The following is an 18,811-nucleotide window of genomic DNA, read 5'->3' on the forward strand; positions in this document are numbered from 1 at the left end:
AGAGTTGCAGGAGTGTTGCAGATATTGTAGACGTCGTGAATAACAAAAAATAAATAGCGTTACACAATGGTAACACTTCAGCAACATTAACACTGTGCGGAATGGCCCTGAATGTTGTCTACCTGTGCTCCTTAGATTCACTGAGCCCTGTGCTTTTTAAAAGCTGAAGATCAGGATACGATGCACAGACAGAACACATGACTTCGTGGGCTAGGAATGTAATCTGGGGATTGGTTAATAGGGGGAAGGGACTGTTGCAACAGTTCTTTCTGGAGGATCTATAGTTTGTGCTGCTTCCTTTCAACCTACACAGATAAGCGTCATCAAGTTGCAACCTATGGTGACCCCAACAAAGGGCTTTTAAGGCAAGTGAATAAGCAGAGGTAGTTTGTCATTGCCTTGCTCTGCAGTCTCCTTTCCAACTACTGACCCCGCTTACCTTCCAAAATCTGGCAAGCTGGAGATACAGCATGCCATCTTTCCTCCTTCCTTTCAACCTAATGTGCCAGGAATCCTGATGGCTAATTCACATCTTGTCAAGCCATTAAAAAACGACAACTTGTCCTGCCCCTACCAGGCAACTCGCTGATGTTCAAAATGTTCCGAAATGTTGCTGTTTTGCCTGTCATGATTCTTCCTTATTGTAACAAATGTACTTTTCATCTTTTCCTGCTCTAAGTACACCACCCCAAGATATCCTAGTGAAGGCTGGCATATAAATTAAATGAATGAATGTGTTGTCATTTATTCGACTTGCTCCTCCTCCCATAGAAAGGGTACATATACATCCAGGTCACAAAGAAGCCTTTAAGAAGTATCCATAGACTGGGTCAAAAATGTCCAGCACAATTTAAAAAAAAATTCTACTATTTAGATAACTGTGGGGTGCATTTTAATGCATGAATGATTTTCAAGGGGGAGGGGGAATGAATTTGTCTAATAATTAGAGTAACCTTAACCATGATTTGCCTTCCAAGGAAATTTGCACAGGATCTGAGAAGAATAAATGTTACAGAATGGGGGATAACAAGTATCTATAAAGAAATGTTATTTACTTTAACAGACCCTGACATACGCATTTTAACTGCAGGTTTAAGCATTTTTCCTAGTAGGGAGAAAGCAGCAGAACTCCCTCTGCCTATGCAGCCTACCGTGTGAGCCAGGAAAGGGTTAAGGCTTGGGAGTGTTCCTGGAGCCAAGGTTTGTTTATCTACCGTTTCTCTCTGGCTCAACAGGTTGCTGCAGCCATTGCCTCTCAGGGAGAGGAATCTAGGTGCGGCCCTCTCCTCCCTGGGAGCTTTTCTGCTGATTAAAAAGACCTGCGCTTACTCACTCCTCCCTTGCTCACACACAAGCCCTGCGCTGAAAGAAAGTTTCTGGAAGAATATTCTGTCCGTTTTTGTTGCTGCTCCTGCTAAGGCTTGCCCGCGCAACATGTTGAAGTGCGGCCTGGCCTGCTGGCGCTGTAGATGGCTCCTGCCCCTGCTCTTGGGTTTAGCGATCATCCTTGGCATAATAGCGCTGGTTGGCCGGGGCTGGCTGGAATCGGCGACGTTCCCCTATATCCGCCAAGCCTCCCTGTGGTCCGACTGCCAAAAGCAAGGTCCAGATGATTACAACTGGATTTGCACTTCTCTCATGAATTACAGTAAGTATATTTGCCACAGGGAAGCTGCATGATGGCTTCTAGGCCATATCCCAGGCAATTTAATCCAATATTGATTTTACAGATGTTAATAGGGATTTAACTGCCCATGCATAAATGTGTATGGAGAAAATGGGGCAGGGAGAATCATGATTTTGTCATTCGTTTAACATCTTGATTATGTGGTGAAATGAATGGCTAAAACATGTTATTCTATGTCAAACACCTCTGAAGAAGCCATATATCTAAAACAAAGTTATGAAGTTAGAATTTAAATGAGCCACATTTTCTTGGACACCGCAGCTGGATTTGAAGAAATGTTTCTTTATGATGGAGGCTACGATATGTTTATCTGTTATCTCTTGTAAAAGTGGTTGTAAATTCCATCCAGCTTTGATCTGGTGGGCATGGGGCAATCAAGGGAATGCTTGAAGCTGAAGTGAAATGATACCAAAAGCAACAGAGGGTGGGAAAGAAAGAGGGTTCCCACCATAGAAAATTAGAACTGGCTTAACCTGTTCCTGTTCTTTAACAGAGGTGCCATATGCAGAAATTAGCCTGAAAGCCTTTGGTATGGAGCTAAATAATAACGCCTGCAAGCTGTATAGGCAAAAGTGTAATTAAAAAGTTGGCAACTGTAGGGAGGGACAAGAAAAGCATGCACAGAAGAGACAAGCAGCATAGGGTGAGAACAATTAAACCAGGCTGCCTTTTGCGTTCAGATAGTTCAGCAGAGAGAACACAAAAACTGTAGAATGATCCCTGGGCAGGTCTTTTAAGGCATCAGCCCTTCAAAAGTCATGGATGGGACTACAAACTATGTTAACAAACTTTTTGTTAAACTGCTATTGTAGCATTGACTGGGTAGCAATAAGCAGACTTGTGTAAGTACATTGATTGTGATAAGAGAGTAGCTTCCAAAAGTCTGATTGGACAACCTGAAAAATAATATCCTCTTTTTAAAAATTGTTAAATGCATTTTTGTTCAGATTGTAACTTGAACCACTCACAATTATATATCCTAAATATATAATTCCAAATTATACAGAATTTTATACTGTGCACATGCTTACAATGTTCAGAAAAAATAAAATTCAAAACAGGCAATGTTTTACCAGCCAAATGGTTACACCGGGATTAATATATTAGGTATAAACCAGATGAGGGAAGGCGGAACAGTTTTGAAAGGCTGTTCATCAAAATCTCTCTAGCTGTTTCTCTAAACTATCAGTGCTTTCATCTGCCTCATACTGCCTGCTGCCCAAACAACAACACACCTATTTCACTGACAGCTTCTGACACCATTCTGTGATTTGCAGGACAATTTAATATTCCCTGTCATGTAAGGAATTCATAGTCTGAGGAAGAGTGCTTGCACTGGAGAGCTCACGCCCTGAATAAATCTTAGTTGGTCTTAAAGGTGCCACTGGACTCTGATTTTATTAAAGCAGCCTGGTTGGTGTGGGGGGGGGGGGCGGGGGGGGCGGGGGGGCTTTAATTTACAAAGTCATCCCTTTCGGTTCATCAGGGGAGTTTGCAGAGTAGGCAAAAAGACCCTAATATGCCTATGGGTGGTCTGGGCTTGCAGCTTTTATCCATCCACTCGGGGCCAGGCAGTTTCCTATTAGACACAGATGCAGTAAAAGAAAAGAAAAAAGAGAGAAAATCTCTGTATGCCAGAATCCCAAAAGCTAGTTCACATGTGTCCAAGGGCTTCCATGCATGTTGTGATGCTTCCCCCACCCCTTTTTGGATAGTAGATTCCAAGCAATTTAAAAATAATTAAATTTCAAAGCTGGAATGAGTTGTAGCCTACTTATATTTATATATTTATCATGTGATGTGTGTAATGAAGCCAGAAGATCCATGGATTGTTTTGTCATTGGCTGACTTTGTGTCATGACCCCTAGTGTTCATTGGTGGAATTACCGCCCAAGGCCTTGGAGGTCTCTCATCTAAATACTAGTCAGGGTCTACCCTGCTTAACTTCCAAGAGGGGAGGGGATCAGGCTTGCCTATGTTATCCCACAAGGACTCTGAGGTTATTGTACATAATAACTTCCACCTGGAATCCTGTATAGTTAGTGTGGTCTGTAAAATGGCCACAGTCCTTGGATGCCTTGATGCATATTGCTTAACCTTAGTTTTCAGTACCGATTTGAAAAAAGTAGCAATGAAGATCTCTTGAAACAGGCCAGGATTAGTTAGTGCAGAAAATGGCTATATATATATATTAAAAAAGTTAAAGGCATTACAATACTCAGACCTTGTTTTTACTCCACCCTTCCCAAAGATAAAGTAGTTAAACTTCATTTAAGATTGCTCACGGATACGGGTTTTCATTGGATGAAGCTCTGCAGTCAAGTTTGTACTTGTTAGGTAATTCTAATATAGAAAGATGGAGAAAGAACCACTCCCTCTATATGGGGAAAAAATCCTCAGTTTGGAATGATTCCTAAATTTCAAGCTTTTAATTCAAACTTGTCACAAAACCAAACTTGTCAAGACATGCATCTTTCACTTTTGATGGGTTTCTTTTTTCTTTAATCAGAAGCAGCCTGGGGAGTTTGAGAGTTTGAACAAAGTTGGGAAAGGTGTGAATCTGCATCTCCTTTTCCTTCCTGGTGGATTCTCCCTTTCGACTTGTCTCCTGCTACTGCTTTTTAAACTCTGGGAGAGAGATACAGTCATGATCAGTACTATCCAGAAGTACTTTGAAGCTCATTGACTTAAATTTAATTTGAATTCAGCTAAGGATTCCACTATATCTTTAGAAATCAAGAAACTGATAACTAATAGAATTCTGCAAGAGAGAGCTGACAAACACAGTGCACAGTAAAACCAGTTCCACAGAACAAAAGAACTGTGTGTAAAACAATACATGGGAGCATGGATTTCATAATAGCCAAATCAGCACAAGAAACATACCTGATAGTTTAAGTGTGAGGTGGGGCTGATGGGACACATATAGCCATAGAAGTGTGTCCTATCATTAATCAGCATATATAATGCCTATGGTTAGGAAAAAAACAGATTCCCTTTAAACTCAGGTTAAATAGAATCAGTGGTCACCAATAAGATTTATATCAGTGCTGACAGAATGCTTATTAGAGATGGGGAAAGGGAGGCTTGGAAGCTGATGCACAAGAAACTAGGAGTTTTGTGGGGAGGGAGGGAAAGAGTGAGATTTGTGTGCCCCAATACAAGCTATTAAGAGTGGGTTACAGCAGGGGTAGTCAGCCTGTGGTCCTCCAGATGTTCATGGACTACAATTCCCATGAGCCCCTTGCTCCATCTAATGCCATTTCAGTTGAAGTTATGGAGGGGAATTGTAGCCCATGGACATCTGGAGGACCACAGGTTACAGGACTTCATCTTGATATCCATCAATTCCTGTGACCTTTGGTGGTCCAATCTTCTCTGTGGCCTTAACCGTGGATGGGGGTTATAGTTAATGTTCACCTTGCTTAATTAGAGTTTGAAGGTGGTTAGTAAAGTCTAAATAGGAAATAATTTTTTTTTAAGCTTTAACTGCAGTTGACATTTATCTGTGTGTAATTCTGAAGTAATGTAGGGCAGTGGAAGAAGGGTGGAGTGAACCTCTAAAGATGATGCTGTAGGAAGGGTGTATGTGATTCCATAAATGTAAATTATTGAGCCATGACTAGACACACATATTTTAGAAGGGCTTGCTTGCTGGAGTTATTGTTGTAGCCCCATCAATTTACATGGCTTGAAATAAACACTTTAAAAGTTCTTTGGTGTATTAACCTTTCCAAACTCTTGCATATGTGTGTAATACTTCTAATAAATGGAATAGGAGCTTTATAATTAAGAGTTACGTGCATTATTTTGTGTGGCACATGTTTACAGACTGTTAGAATTGGTGGAGCAATATAGGAGTAACGTGGCTTCATCCTTTGTGTGATTATAAAATGATTGTTAATCCTTTCAGCTGTAAAAGTGTTGATTAAGGCTTAATTAATAGGCGGATGACCAGAACTGAAGTGCTGGGTGTGAGCTGTAGCAGCTGTGCATCTCATGGCTTGACAAATTTTCCCATTGGTCCTGATCTTAACCATGGCTAAGGTTAACAAGATTTCATGTCAACCATTGCTTTCAGATTGTCTTCAGACACTGGCTTTGTAGCCCAGTTAATATAATACTGGGGGATCTAGTGAGTAGTTGTCCCAGCTGATGGTCTTGGAGTAGAAAATGATCATTTATTGAGGGACCATCTCCTCCAGGCCTCTCTCTAGACTGTCAGTTGAGACCTGCCTCTCAGGCCCTTCTGTTGTGCCCCCCCCCACCAGGAACGAGGTGGCATCTCCTCTTTGGAACTCCCTCCCCCTTGAGGCTTGCCTGGTGCTTCTTTCATTTGCTTTTAGGCAAAACATATCTTTTTGCCCAGGCTTTTAAATAATCTGCCTTGTTTTTATGGATTTTTAAAATGCTGCTTGTATTTTTAATTGCAAGCTGCCTTGAGCAGGACTCTGAAGAGTTGGGATGGAACTATTTTTTAAAATGCACTATGATAAATACGTAATAGTTGTTGCTGCACAATTATCAGTAAATTTCAGTGTATGCATCCATAATAGGACCACGTAACATCTTTTAACTGCTTCTGGATTTGAATCATTCCACTTCCCCATCATAGTAATAGGAACATTAGCATTAAGCTGGGGATATCCAGCACTTTTTGCAGTTAATTCTCACTTAATCCCTAATGACCATTAGTCTCTGCTTAAAGGTGCATGACTAAGTTTTCACTGGAAAGTTTTCACTGGAAATCCTCTTCAAGGAAGAGGATACTACCCCATTTGTAGGAAACATACTTTCCTTTCAGACAGCAAATGGACTTGCCTGTGATGAGCATCAGAATTGTTCTAACCCATGCCTACTTGCCTCTCCTTCCTCCCCTTATACAGTGAGCACATTTTAAGACTGACTGACCTAAGCGAAGAAGCTTTCAATCAAGCTGCAGTTTGTTGTGATCTCCAGATGCAGCTACTGTGGCAAATTGGAGTTGTTCCCAACCCCAAACTGTAATTCTGAAGTGGGTTTACACCGAGGTTTGAAATTCTTTTGTATTGAAGGAACACATTTGCCCAGCTGCTGCGTTTGAATAGTTGTGGCCAAGTAAGCTGTAATGTCATAGCCTTTTCCAACCTTTTGATCGTGGAGGAGCCCCTGAGATAATTTTTCAGGTTTCAGGGAGCTCCAGAAGTGATGTCAGCTGGTCACGCCTCCTGGAAGTGACATGTCACTGGAAGTTACATCACCACCTGTGTTAACAGATAGGTTTCAGGAAGGCTGACAAGGAGAGACAGGAGGCAGCTTAAGACAAGAGTAGGCATGTGGGCTCTGCCCTCTCCCAGGCACAGAAACCACGAGACAACTCACTCACACTCTAGAGGAGAGAGGGGGAGCAATGTAAGTAGCTGGCTCCCTAGCTTGTGGTTGAGTCCATTAAGGTAGGAGGGGAAATGCTGTGCCCCCCCTGCAGAGTGCCTGGGGGTTCATGGACCCCTGGTTGGTAATCCCTCATCTGTCATGACAACTAAATGCATCTGTGTTCCATTGCAGTGTCCTATTGGAGCAAATCCTCTAGTCTTAAATCTTAGATGGTAGGTTTTCTATCATTTCAAAATGACTCTCTTCATAGCTTTGGTCAGTATGATAAATGGATACCTTCCCTCTTTTTGGTAGTCACTAATGTAATAATGGGCAAAATATCCTTTGGAACAGCATTATGGTGTACCAGTCAGGTCATGCTACGTGGCTACAGCCAAGTGCTCCTTTTCCTGTACTCTGATTTCATACATTCAGCTGGGTTTGATGCTAAAAAGGCATTGTGAAAGAGCCCTGTGACACCATCTCCTTTGCATGGGGCTCTTGGTGTGACCATGTAATCATCCTGAGGTCCCATTCTTATAATATATCTCTTCTTCAATGGGGGTATTATTTGGTCTCAGCATCTTCTCAGATGTAAATTGGATCTTGGGATGATCTGCACAGTGGAAGGAGAAGCTCATTGTGGTATATCAGTGCTGCCTCTGGGTGATTGTCTACACTAGAAAGATTAGTAGGAGGGATGATAAGGGATACTGGCCACATCTAGTCCATCAAGTCTTGCCTCTCATTGTGTTCCTTTGCTCTCACACAGGCCGAGGGATGAGTTGCCATGTGGTGATGGTGGTGGTATCATGCTGGAACCTTAGAGAACTGGATATTAACCATTCTTATGCTGTGTATTCCAGGACTGGACTGTCTCATTGGACTACAAAAATGTCATTTTCTCTCTCAGGAAGAAATATACTTGTATTCTAGGTTGATCTTTTGTATTTCTTTTCAGAAATAAACACAGTATTCAGTGGTAACTACTCTTAACTACTCTTAAGTATATGCATAGGACTGTAGTCTTATATGCTTTAATACATTTAAATTTTGCAGATTGAGATGATAAAGTTTTGGACTGTAACTCATGTATTCATTCTCAGACTAAAATCTTATTACTCTGTGACCCAGAATTTGTCCTCTTTAGTTGAGAAATGGTAATGTTTCCTTTAAATGATGCTTTATTGGCTACCATGTTGTTACCCCATGTTGTTCTGACAGCACATATATTTCTGCTCCATTAGCCATGTAGCCAAAATGATAGTCTGGTCTTCAATGCCAAATGTCTAATAGGATAATGGCAATAACAACTTCTGAAAAATTCTGGGATCTAAGCTAGCATTCTATTCTTTTAGTAAAAAAAAAAAAAAGACCAAGCTAAGCCAAGCTAAGCCAATCTATGTCAATGAATATTAAATATTTTCTTTCCCTCCCCCTTTCTTCTTCTTCAAAGGCTGGGGTAGAGCTGCCGCTGCTACATACCTTGTTGGCTTTATCATCCTGTGCATCTGTTTCATCCTAGCAGTCATCGCATTCTCTATTGAAATACTGAGGTTTAATTTTGTTCGAGGAATAGGAGGCCTTCTCTTCGTTGTTGGTAAGGCTGCCTATAAGACTGACCAACCTTTTAAAAACCTCTGTCTCTCTGGTAGTCCCCACTGTTTGGTCTCTGGCCAGTTCAGTCACACACACACACCCTCAGAAGGTTGTCTCTATCTGAAACGTGGACATAGAACATTATGGGGTCAAAGTAAAAGATGTCATGCTCTATGCACATAAAACTGCTGAAAAAGTAATGTTGTGTTTGGTCGTCGTTGATGCTCACATGAAGTGAAAGCTACGCAGGATCAGCACTGATTAGTACTTGGATAGGAGACCACCAAGGCAGCTCAGGGTTGCTACACAAAGGCAAGCAATGGCAAATCATCTTTGTTTGTCTCTTGCCTTGAAAACTCTACAGGTCACCATAAATAGGTTGTGACTTGATGGCACTTTACGCCACCAGTTGTGTTTTAAGAAAATCATTATGGTACAATGTACCCGGGAACACGTTAAGCTGCCTAATATTGAATAAGATCCTTGGTCCATCCAGTGTCAGTCTTGTCTACTCCACTGGCAGGAGCTCTCCAGGGTCTCAGGCTGAGGTCTTTCACATCACCTGATCCTGTTTTAACTGAAAATGCTGGGCATCGAATATAGGACCTTCTGCATGCCAAGAAGATGCTCTACCACTGAGTCATGGCCCCTAATGCAACATTATCTGTTTTCATCACTTGATTTATATGTATGAAACACACACAGAACTTTTAGGTTGCTGGCCTGGCCTCAGATGTGGTGTTAAAAGCAGTTTCACTCACAGCCATATTGAATGTTGTGGAATCTGTTAGTCTCTGCATTGTGTGACTGAAGGGCTAACGACCTTAGGAATAACTAGCTAAGCATGAATCAAGAATACAAATTTGTACCAAATGATTGTGCAGGCTAAAGTGTGCTTATTTGCAACTCCTAATTTTTTTTCTTTTTCTTCTCTTTATGTATGTCCAGCGGCTTTTCAGATTATAGCCCTGGTGATCTATCCCGTCATGTTCACAGAAGAGATTGACCTGAAGGGAGCAAACATGTTCAGTTGGGCCTATGGCTTTGGCTGGGCGTCCACAATTATTGCAATAGGATGTGCATTCTTCTTCTGCTGTCTTCCCAACTGGGAAGATGAAGTCCTGGGCAACATAAAGCCCATTTACTATGGTGTAGAGGGAATTTGATGTGGAGCGGAAAAGATTTTTTAAATAAATAATACAAACAATATTGTTTTTGTCTTGAAAAATCAGAACTTTGCTATCTTATTGTCTGAGATAATTACTGAGTTACTAGTTTGCTTGTTTGTCTAATAAATATATGAACTTTGCAGTTTCTTTTTAGCCAGGTGCTCTTTTTCTCATCTGGGAGCTGTTAAGTTACAGGAAGGAAAAAGAAACAGCATCCTGCAGGCCTGTGCACAGGATTTTGAAAAGGTGTGAGGGGGTTACAATGCATTCCAGAACCTTTGTGAAACTTCTTAATTAGTTCTTTCTCAGTATTTCTTGAATAGCTACACTCTTTTTCTAATATTTTTTATCTTGTACCATTGTTAATAGGTTTTCATTGATGCAATATTAGCTTTTTGTATTTTATTTACCATTTTTGGGGGGTTAAACGCCTAAGCCCCTCCCCCTTGTGCACGGCCTTGGTGTCCTGTATTTTGATAGCTAATATGGGTTTCTTTTTCATAAATACTGCTTTTTTTGTGGGGCAGAAATATGATGGTGTGATGTTCTTTTATGTTAACGTATTATCAAGTAAGTGGATTGTCGGAATAATTCCATCAGTTTTGTTTCTAGTTTTGTAATTTAGGATTGTTATGTACCATTTAGCCAAAGTGGATTTTAGAACAGATAGCTATAAATGTCTTTAAAACCTTATAGAGGAGCAATGCTTGAGGGAAGTGCAGTCCTTGGTGAAGTTCACTTTAGAGTAAGAATTACAAGAATTTCAGCCTACAGAAACTGTGTGGAGTGTATAATGCATGTTGCCATTTTTCAGTTCCTTGTGATTTTTACAAATCCACAAAGTATTCCAGACACTGCTATGTATTTAATATGGGCCATAACTAAGAATTTTTAAATTAGAGAGGTAGAAAACAGCCTTGCAGATCTTTCCACCCCCAGCCACCCCAGTCCCTCGTCTCGTAACTTTCTTTGTCAAATGGACATCAACATTACTAGATAAGCTTTAACATTTTTCAGAGATGCAAAATACATGTTAGTGCCATTAAGGAATTATGAAAGGCCATATAAGAGAAGTCATAACTGCCATCAAAATTTCCTAGAGCCTATGGTTCAAAATGTAAGATGATTTTACAAGTTTAATGTATTATAAACCCTTGCTTAGTGTGAGCATTCCATTATATATCCTCCAACTGAGATTAAGATTAAATCTACTAATAAGAGTTTTGTAGGTTTTAAAAGCCTTCAGATTTTAAAGTAGTAATGTGTCTCAGTCTGAAGACATTTTTAAAGACATACAATAGTGACTGGGAAATGGAGTGAAATGTGTGTATATTTTTATTTACTCAATATTTTATACCTGCAAACACTACATTTATTGTGATCTCTTGATTGAAATACATTACTAATAAGAATCTGTATTGCACATGTCTATAGTATACCTTTGACTGTAGAGTTGAAATGTTCTGTATATGGCAACTACATTTGCATTTAAAATGGACAGAAGAATGTGTGTTAACTATGGCTTAATGGCACAAATGTTAATCAAGATTCCTGAACACGCACTTCTTACAAAAATGATGAAGTTGCAATTTGCACTGACTTCAGAGGTCTCATTGTAGCCTAGCTGCATATGAGACACAGTTACATGCAAGAACAGAAGTTGTGGTATAAGTTATTTTCTGAAGGAAGTAAAATATCTGCTCCTTTTTGTATATGTTTTCACTAATTGAAATTGGGGAAACAAATAATTAGAAATGGTTAAATGGAAGAAGTTTTTTTTAAAGTAGGGAAGAGGGAATGAATTGTCCTATCATTCACAGGATTGCCAACTTGTGGAATTCCTAGAGGCTTAGGGCCAGAACCTGGGGAGGGGAGGGAGCTCAGTGGGTGTACAATTCTGTCCCGTCCACTCTTGGAAGCTTCCATTTCCTCTAGGGGAATTTACATCTCTGGGTCCCATCTGGAGGTTGGCAACTCATTAAGCAAAAAGTGCTATTTGAATGACAGGTTTTATAGCATATGAACTTCACTTAAATAAAACAGTTCTCTACTTTTATCTGGGAGTACTTTGTTCAAAAATAAAATGTCTCCATTGCTTTTACCTTTTCAAAAAGAGGTATCTCACTGCATGTTTTTAAATAAACTCTTTAGTAAACATTCTTAAATGCAAAGAGAAAATTTACAAGCTGAGTAAAAAAGTTAACAAATCCTGGGGCCGTTCCGCATTCGTCCAAAATAGCACAATGGTTACTAATTGAAATTGCTACAGTTTTGCCGTTATGCACAATGTCGTTGACAATCTGCAACACTCCTGAAACCGATCCGCAAAAAGCGCTTCGTTGTAGCGCTTTCAGGGAAATCCCAAAAAGTGGATTCACCCTCCAGAAAGCGCTACACTCCTGCAACCAATCTGCAACACTAGCGGGAAAGTTTTGTGCATTACCATTGTTGCGGTTTCTGCAAAGTCCCGCCCCCTAGCTCTCTCCTCTGATCTTCCAGCAAAGCGATCGCCATTTTTTTTTCTCCGAGTGAGCGGAGATCAACGCACCGGCAAGCCTTCGTTTACCCAGTGAGGCTTCCCTGGCTGCAGTCCCTCTGTTTAAAGTCACCAAGCACAAGCAACACAGAGGCCCGTTTGCTGGTTTATTTTCCCTTTATTTTTCACACTGTTTTTGGCCGAAAATCGCGCCCGTGAGGGGGGGGGGGGGATTTTTTTTTTCACTCGGGGGGAGCATGGCAACGATGAAATGGCAGCTCAAACACCACCTGCTAGCTGGATGGGTCTCTCCGTTGCAACGAATCAATGCATATTTGTTGCAACGTGTGTGTGTGTGTTTTTTTAAAACCTTCCTTAAAGGGAAAGGGGCTGTTTGGGAGCATGATAACGGCTGTCCATTGGCTGCTTGACGGCCAGGGGCGGGACACAGCTCGGCAATAGCGCTTCCTGGCTAGCGATTTTTGCAGAGACCGGAACCCTGTGGGAAACAATAGAAACGCAACTGGATTCCACTACAAAGGCAGGTATGCATAACAACGAATTCCACTATTTAAAATGGCGATTTTTCATTCCGCAAACAATTTGCAACATTGATCCCGGTGCGGAATGGCCCCTGGATTTTCACAATATGCATTAATTCTCAAATAGATTTAAAATGTAGCAATGTTAAGAGTGAATAAACTTTAAGGATGCTGCAACATAAACAGGGGTCCAGTGGCAACTTAAACACTAGGAAAATGAAGCACGATTTTTCCTGACCTCACTGCATGAGATGCACTAAGGTTGTTAGACTGATGCATTTATACTAAAGGTTGCAAACAACAGAACTGGAGGGAGCGGGGAAGGGGGAACAACAACCAGTTTGAAACAACACTGAATCAGAATAATAATCAATGATTTGGATTGGGGAAGGACCACATCCAACTCCTAATAAACAGGCAAAGTAGTACTAACATAAACTCTAAACCAGAAAGGTACAGGATGAAACAAGTAAGCAGATCCAATTAGAAAGTTGTTGAGGTACAGCCAAATTAACATCCATAAAGGGTGGGGTATGCACAATGTTAATACCTACAGAGAGAGAAACCTGAAGTTCCTGAACTGGGATTGTACAGGAAGAGTCATAGTATTGCATTAGTGGATTAATCAAGGGTGTTTTCACATGGAATCAAGCTTGTATTGTTCCCTTGCCGCAGCTGCTTTTATAGCACAGAGGCAGCAGGGTTTCCACACATGTTTTCCTGGGAGATCAAAAAAAATTATAGCATTATTGTATCAGATTGCCAACCACTCACTGAAGGTAAGAGATCTCTCCCCCCCCCAGCTCCTGCTGTCAGCTGCTGCTCTGGGAGCCAGCAGGTGAAAGGTTAAAAATATCATTAGTGAGATGGTGCTACATCACTTCCAGGGAAAACCTTGAACTGGCATCAGGCCTCTCTAGGAACCATCAGAATCTGGAGAGTTTCTGGGAATCCTTAGAAGAAGAAGAGTTTGTTCTTATATGCCACTTTTCTCTACCTGAAGAAATCTCAAAATGGCTTATAGTCGCCTTCCCTTTCCTCTCCCTACAACAGACACCCAGTGAGGTGGGTGAGGCTGAGAGAGCCCAGATATCACTGCTCAGTCAGAACAGCTTTATCAGGGCTGTGGCGAGCCCAAGGTCACCTAGCTGGGAGAGTGCAGAATCAAACCCGGCTTGCCAGATTAGAAGTCCACGTTCCTAACCACTATACCAAACTGGCATGATGTCAAAGGGTTTCCCCAGAAATGACCTAACATCATCATGTTAGTGCTCTCCTGTGTTTCTGCCCTCCTCCACATGATTCCTGCCAACTGCTGCCTAGTAACCTTATCTCTGTAGCAAGGAGGAACACCTGACAGAGAGGAAATGGCTGCTATGTTGGCAGCACCAGGAAAATCCAGGCACCCCCCCCCCCACACACACACACACACACACACGCTTGACAGACAACTAGGCTTTGTTATATTCTTTCCCAAAAGTTCAGAGCAAAATTAATTTGATAAAGTTTCTGGAGAAAAACTAGGAAAACCCCTGAGATGCATGAATGTGCCACATTGCTGTCATGGAAGCAGGAAAACCCAGAGGCATCTCTCGGGGGTGGCAGCCAGGCTTCATGCCCTAGGTGCCAATTGGGGGGGGGCACCATGTGAGAGAGCAACCTTTGGCCTGCACTCACCCTTGTGGGCAGAGGATGGTAGCTTGCAGCACCCATACAGATGCCGCAGTCCCAAGGTAGGGGTGGGAGGACTAAAAGCCCAAGTTGGCTGGTCCCTCCATCATCACCCATGGGGAAGGCAGTGGGATATCAGCTGATGGGGAGTGGCTGGCTCTCTAAGGCAGCTAGTGGCTTCAGATCTCCTACCTTCACTTCACCAAACCCTGGGTCCTGTGTCACCAAGCCCCATTCCTGGTCACCAAAATACCCAAGGACACTTCTGGGAAAACCTCCCACTTCTTTGCAGTATCAAATTTGGAGCAAATAACCTATGCAGAAACACTCTTAATTCAGCCATTTTGTATAAAGTCTGTACGACATACATCCTCTGCAGCCCCTCCTACCTGCTTTGCCTGGTTTTGTACCCACTAAGAGAGCAGGTACAAGCTTAGAGATTGAAATAGCTCAAGTAGACATGGAGCTTATGCTTATATGAAGTCAAAAAGCCATCCTAAAGCCACGAAGGGGCAGAAAGTGGAAGCACTTACACGGAAAAGCCCGCTGGGATGATCCTGTTTGACAAGAAACTTGGCTGACTGTTCTGCTGAAGCCTGAATGACATCCCTATAAGATACATATTCTCATTTTTTGCCTCCCTGTGCTGCCCTGCCTGCTTTCACTACCCAGAGGGATGAAATCAGACAATAAGGCAGCATAATCACTGTATCTGAAAAAGTATGCATGCACACAAAAGCTTATGCCCAGAGTGAAACTTTGTCCTGTCAGATCAGAAGGTTCCCAAGCATCTCATAGATAAGGAAGCAGAATCAACATAGTTTAGAGATTTTCAGACAGGCATAAAAATATTACTTTGTAAATTAACAACAACAAGCAGAATCCCCCTAAAAAGGCCTTATAATAAGTGAATATGCTATGGGGCCTTGGAAAGCATACACCTGAGTCTGTAAAAAGGGATTGTGAGGAGGCAGACTAGCTTAGTCAGATCCTTGAGTTCACAGAACCCTGGAAGGGAAGATTTGTGGAGAGGGAGAGGGATTTCAAAAATGTCCGTTGTAACAGTGTGCAAACACCCCAGCTTGTATTTGTTGGCAGGGGAATTAATATACTTCATAGGAAAGAGGAGAGAGAGGTTCTTAACTATATCTGTAGTTGAGAGAGAGAGGGTAAGACTGAGTATGGCATTTCTGTGAATAGGAATTATAGCTGATGGAATTATAGCTCATCTCCAGGTAACAGAAATCAGTTCCCCTGAAGAATATGGCTTCGGGGGGGGGGGATAGACTTCATCATAGTTTTATATTCCACTGAGGTCCCAAGCCAAGCCCTGCCCACTCCTGGCTTCACCCACAGATGGAATAACCTCCAAAGTCTCAACCAATAGCTGGCAGGCAACCTTATTCAAGGAGAAGGGGGAAATTGCCTTGAGAGATGCAATCTAGAGACAGATGATACTTAACAGGAGAGAAAGTGCTGACCACAATTTTATCCTGTTGAATTCTTGCTGTCCCCTGCAGAGTCTTCTTTGTACATCAGACATTGCCTCTTCCAATAGTATTTGCAGACAGATTACAAATCTGAAAATAATGCTCCCAGTATAACACACATCATATTTGTACTTTCTCAGGATATGTATCTCTCTTCTTATCATATTTCAAGGGTGTTCATTTTCCAGCTTCCACCAATCTGTCCCTTGTAGTAAACAGTTGTATATGGACCGCAGCGCAGCCTGCACATAATACATGAAGGGTAGGCTTTGGGATACCTCTATAAAAGATTTCCAGCCATTAGTGTTTAGTAGAATCCCTTCTGCTAACATCACATATTATTTTTACCTAGATTTCTATACTGCCCTCTCCAAACTGGCTCAGGGCAGTGCACATGCACTATTTATTGAAAGGCTATTAAAAGCAGCAAAATAAAAGATTCAGCAATAATATTAACAAACAGTTTAAAATCTATTAACAAATTTGCATCCTTTCTCAACCTTTCTCAGCTTTTTTACCACTGTTTGACCAGAGAGGACCAAAAATGTTATAAGGTCACTGGCCCAACCAAAGGCTTGGTGGAAGAGCTCCATCTTGTAGGCCCTACGGAACGAGACCAGCTCCAACAGGGCCTTGATCACCTCTGGGAGCTCATTCCAATCAGGGGCCAGGAATGAAAATGTTCTGGCTCTGGTTGAGGCCAAACATATATCCTTGGGGCCAGGGACCGGTTGGAATTTGCAGAGTGGAGCGATCCTCAGGAAGCATAGACAGAGAAGTATGCAGGGCACATTGGTAAGGTGGTGGGGCAAAAAGCTCATGATTAACTATGTCAAACGCTGCCATGAGATCAAGCATCATGAGCATCACCGACCCACCTTGATCCAGCTGTCATCAGATTTTATCTATTTGGTCAACCAGTGCCATCTCCACCCCAGGGTCAGGCTGGAAGGCAGAATGGAATGGGTCTAAGACTGAAGCTTCCTCTAGGTATGCTAATACCTGGTCCACAGCAGCCCTTTCAGCCACCTTCCCAAGAAATTCCAGGTGCAAGACAGAATGATAGTTGGCTGGGTCACACAGATCCAAGTTTGTTCAGCAAGGGACAAACCATTGCCTCCTTGAGCCCCCTTGGGAACTCGCCCATTGAGAAGGAGAGGTTAATTATCTCCTGTAGGGGGCCTCCTATCATCAGTCCTCTTAAGGAGCCATGAATTTCAGGGATCTAGTGCAGAAGAGTTGGTTCTTATATGCAGTTTTTCTTTACCCAAAGGAGTCTCAAAGTGGCTTGCAATTGCCTTCCCTTTCTTCTCCCCACAACAGACACCCTGTGTGGTGGGGGAGGCTGAGAGAGCCCTGATATTACTGCCCTGTCAGAACAGCTTTATCAGTGCCGTGGCGAGCCCACGATCAACCAGCTGGCTGCATGTGGGGGCGTGGGGAATCAAAGCGGGGAGTCAGGAAGCCTACCTAACCACTACACCAAGCTGACACCAAGAGGGCATGTGGTTGGCCTTACTAATGCTAGCAACCTATCCACTTTGGTCAGCATGAGCCACTTGAAGCTATCAAATACTCCCCACAACGGCAGCCAGAGGGTTTCTAGTTCCCTTACTGTATCAATGGTTGGAGTGAGGTCACACAGCCAAGCAAGAATAAACATTGATTGATTTCAGCTCTGAATACACAGCTAGCCATTCTATTAATTAACAAACATTCTTGGGCTTTTCAGTACACTCCTAAGCAGAGTTACATTAATTTTAAATCCATGGGTTTAAAAGGGTGGAAGTGTGTCTAGGATTGTACTGTGCAAACTGTAGCCAGAAGCAAAGGATATAAATTTAATGAAAATAAATCCCTGAGTAAAGAATGCAAGCATCTTCAGGAATGCTTGGCTCACTTTCTGTTCACCAAGCACAAGTGGGGCTAATTTTTTATCAGGCAGCATGGCTGCTCATGAGCAGCACAAACCTCTTAGTCAGATTATGTATATTAGAATTCATAACAGCCAAGCAGTACAACTGGTATAATTTCATTTTACACATACACAATCTTACTGGAGTCCTAGAGTCCCTCTCCCAGACATATTGTCACTACCCACTGCCTTCTGGAGCCACTTCAGCCAGTATTTGACACTGGGGGTATATCGGCAACTCCCATCCCTACTGTGTTCATTCTCATGACTGTTGCCTACTGACTATTCCACAATAATTCTGCCTGCACAACTCTTTGCTCCTACTTTGCTCCTGGAATCTTTACTTGCCTGTAGTCTGCGTCTGTAATGCAGCGGGAATAGCTGCAGACAGAATCCTTGCACAATAGCTGATGAACTGCTTTTAAAAAGTAATTTTCAATGAGGGGAAATTGACTAAACAGGTCACCTCTAAATCATATAGGAAGATCTTCTTCAATAAAAACAAAACTGGGATAAATGCATTTTGTAGTAGAATATAATTTAACTGAAAGTGGACAAAAGATACCTTCCCAGATATCACAACACAGTCCTGCCTGTGGTAATTGTCTGCCAAGGACAACATCGTGAACAGAGTGCTGACAGGGGGCAGGATTATTATTCCATGCTTCACATTTTAAGAAGGCACATTGAAAGTGACTCTCTTAAGGGCCCAACACTGGAGCTGGCAAACTGTGAAGGTTACAGAACCTCTACAAGAATTTCTTATTCTTCCACTTTGTTGTAATTCTTTAGGGAAAGCTATAATGGACAAATGGATAGAAAATATACACATTCCTTTAAAAGCATGCTCTATTTGTTACTCTCACATTAATCTTGGTTCCTACATTTTACATACTAGAAGAGAACCCTG

At 42.0% G+C, this 18,811-nt stretch overlaps 1 protein-coding gene across 1 annotated transcript; it reads left to right on the forward strand.

Moving 5' to 3' along the window:
- The first annotated feature begins 1,228 nt into the window (after nucleotides 1-1,228).
- On the forward strand, nucleotides 1,229-11,863 carry PERP (p53 apoptosis effector related to PMP22). The gene is made up of 3 exons (XM_077351591.1): nucleotides 1,229-1,648; nucleotides 8,496-8,639; nucleotides 9,587-11,863. The coding sequence occupies exons 1-3, from the start codon at nucleotides 1,435-1,437 to the stop codon at nucleotides 9,802-9,804; spliced, it is 576 nt and encodes a 191-aa protein (XP_077207706.1). The 5' UTR covers nucleotides 1,229-1,434; the 3' UTR covers nucleotides 9,805-11,863.
- Nucleotides 11,864-18,811: the final 6,948 nt, after the last annotated feature.

Source organism: Paroedura picta, chromosome 1 (genome assembly GCF_049243985.1).
Source record: "Paroedura picta isolate Pp20150507F chromosome 1, Ppicta_v3.0, whole genome shotgun sequence".
Classification (NCBI taxonomy): domain Eukaryota; kingdom Metazoa; phylum Chordata; class Lepidosauria; order Squamata; family Gekkonidae; genus Paroedura; species Paroedura picta.

Coding starts and splice junctions, on each gene's coding strand:
- PERP (XM_077351591.1), top strand. CDS start 1,435: ATGTTGAAGTGCGGCCTGGCCTGCTGGCGCTGTAGATGGCTCCTGCCC. Junction 1,649..8,495: donor CACTTCTCTCATGAATTACA/GTAAGTATATTT, acceptor TCTTCTTCAAAG/GCTGGGGTAGAGCTGCCGCT. Junction 8,640..9,586: donor AGGCCTTCTCTTCGTTGTTG/GTAAGGCTGCCT, acceptor ATGTATGTCCAG/CGGCTTTTCAGATTATAGCC.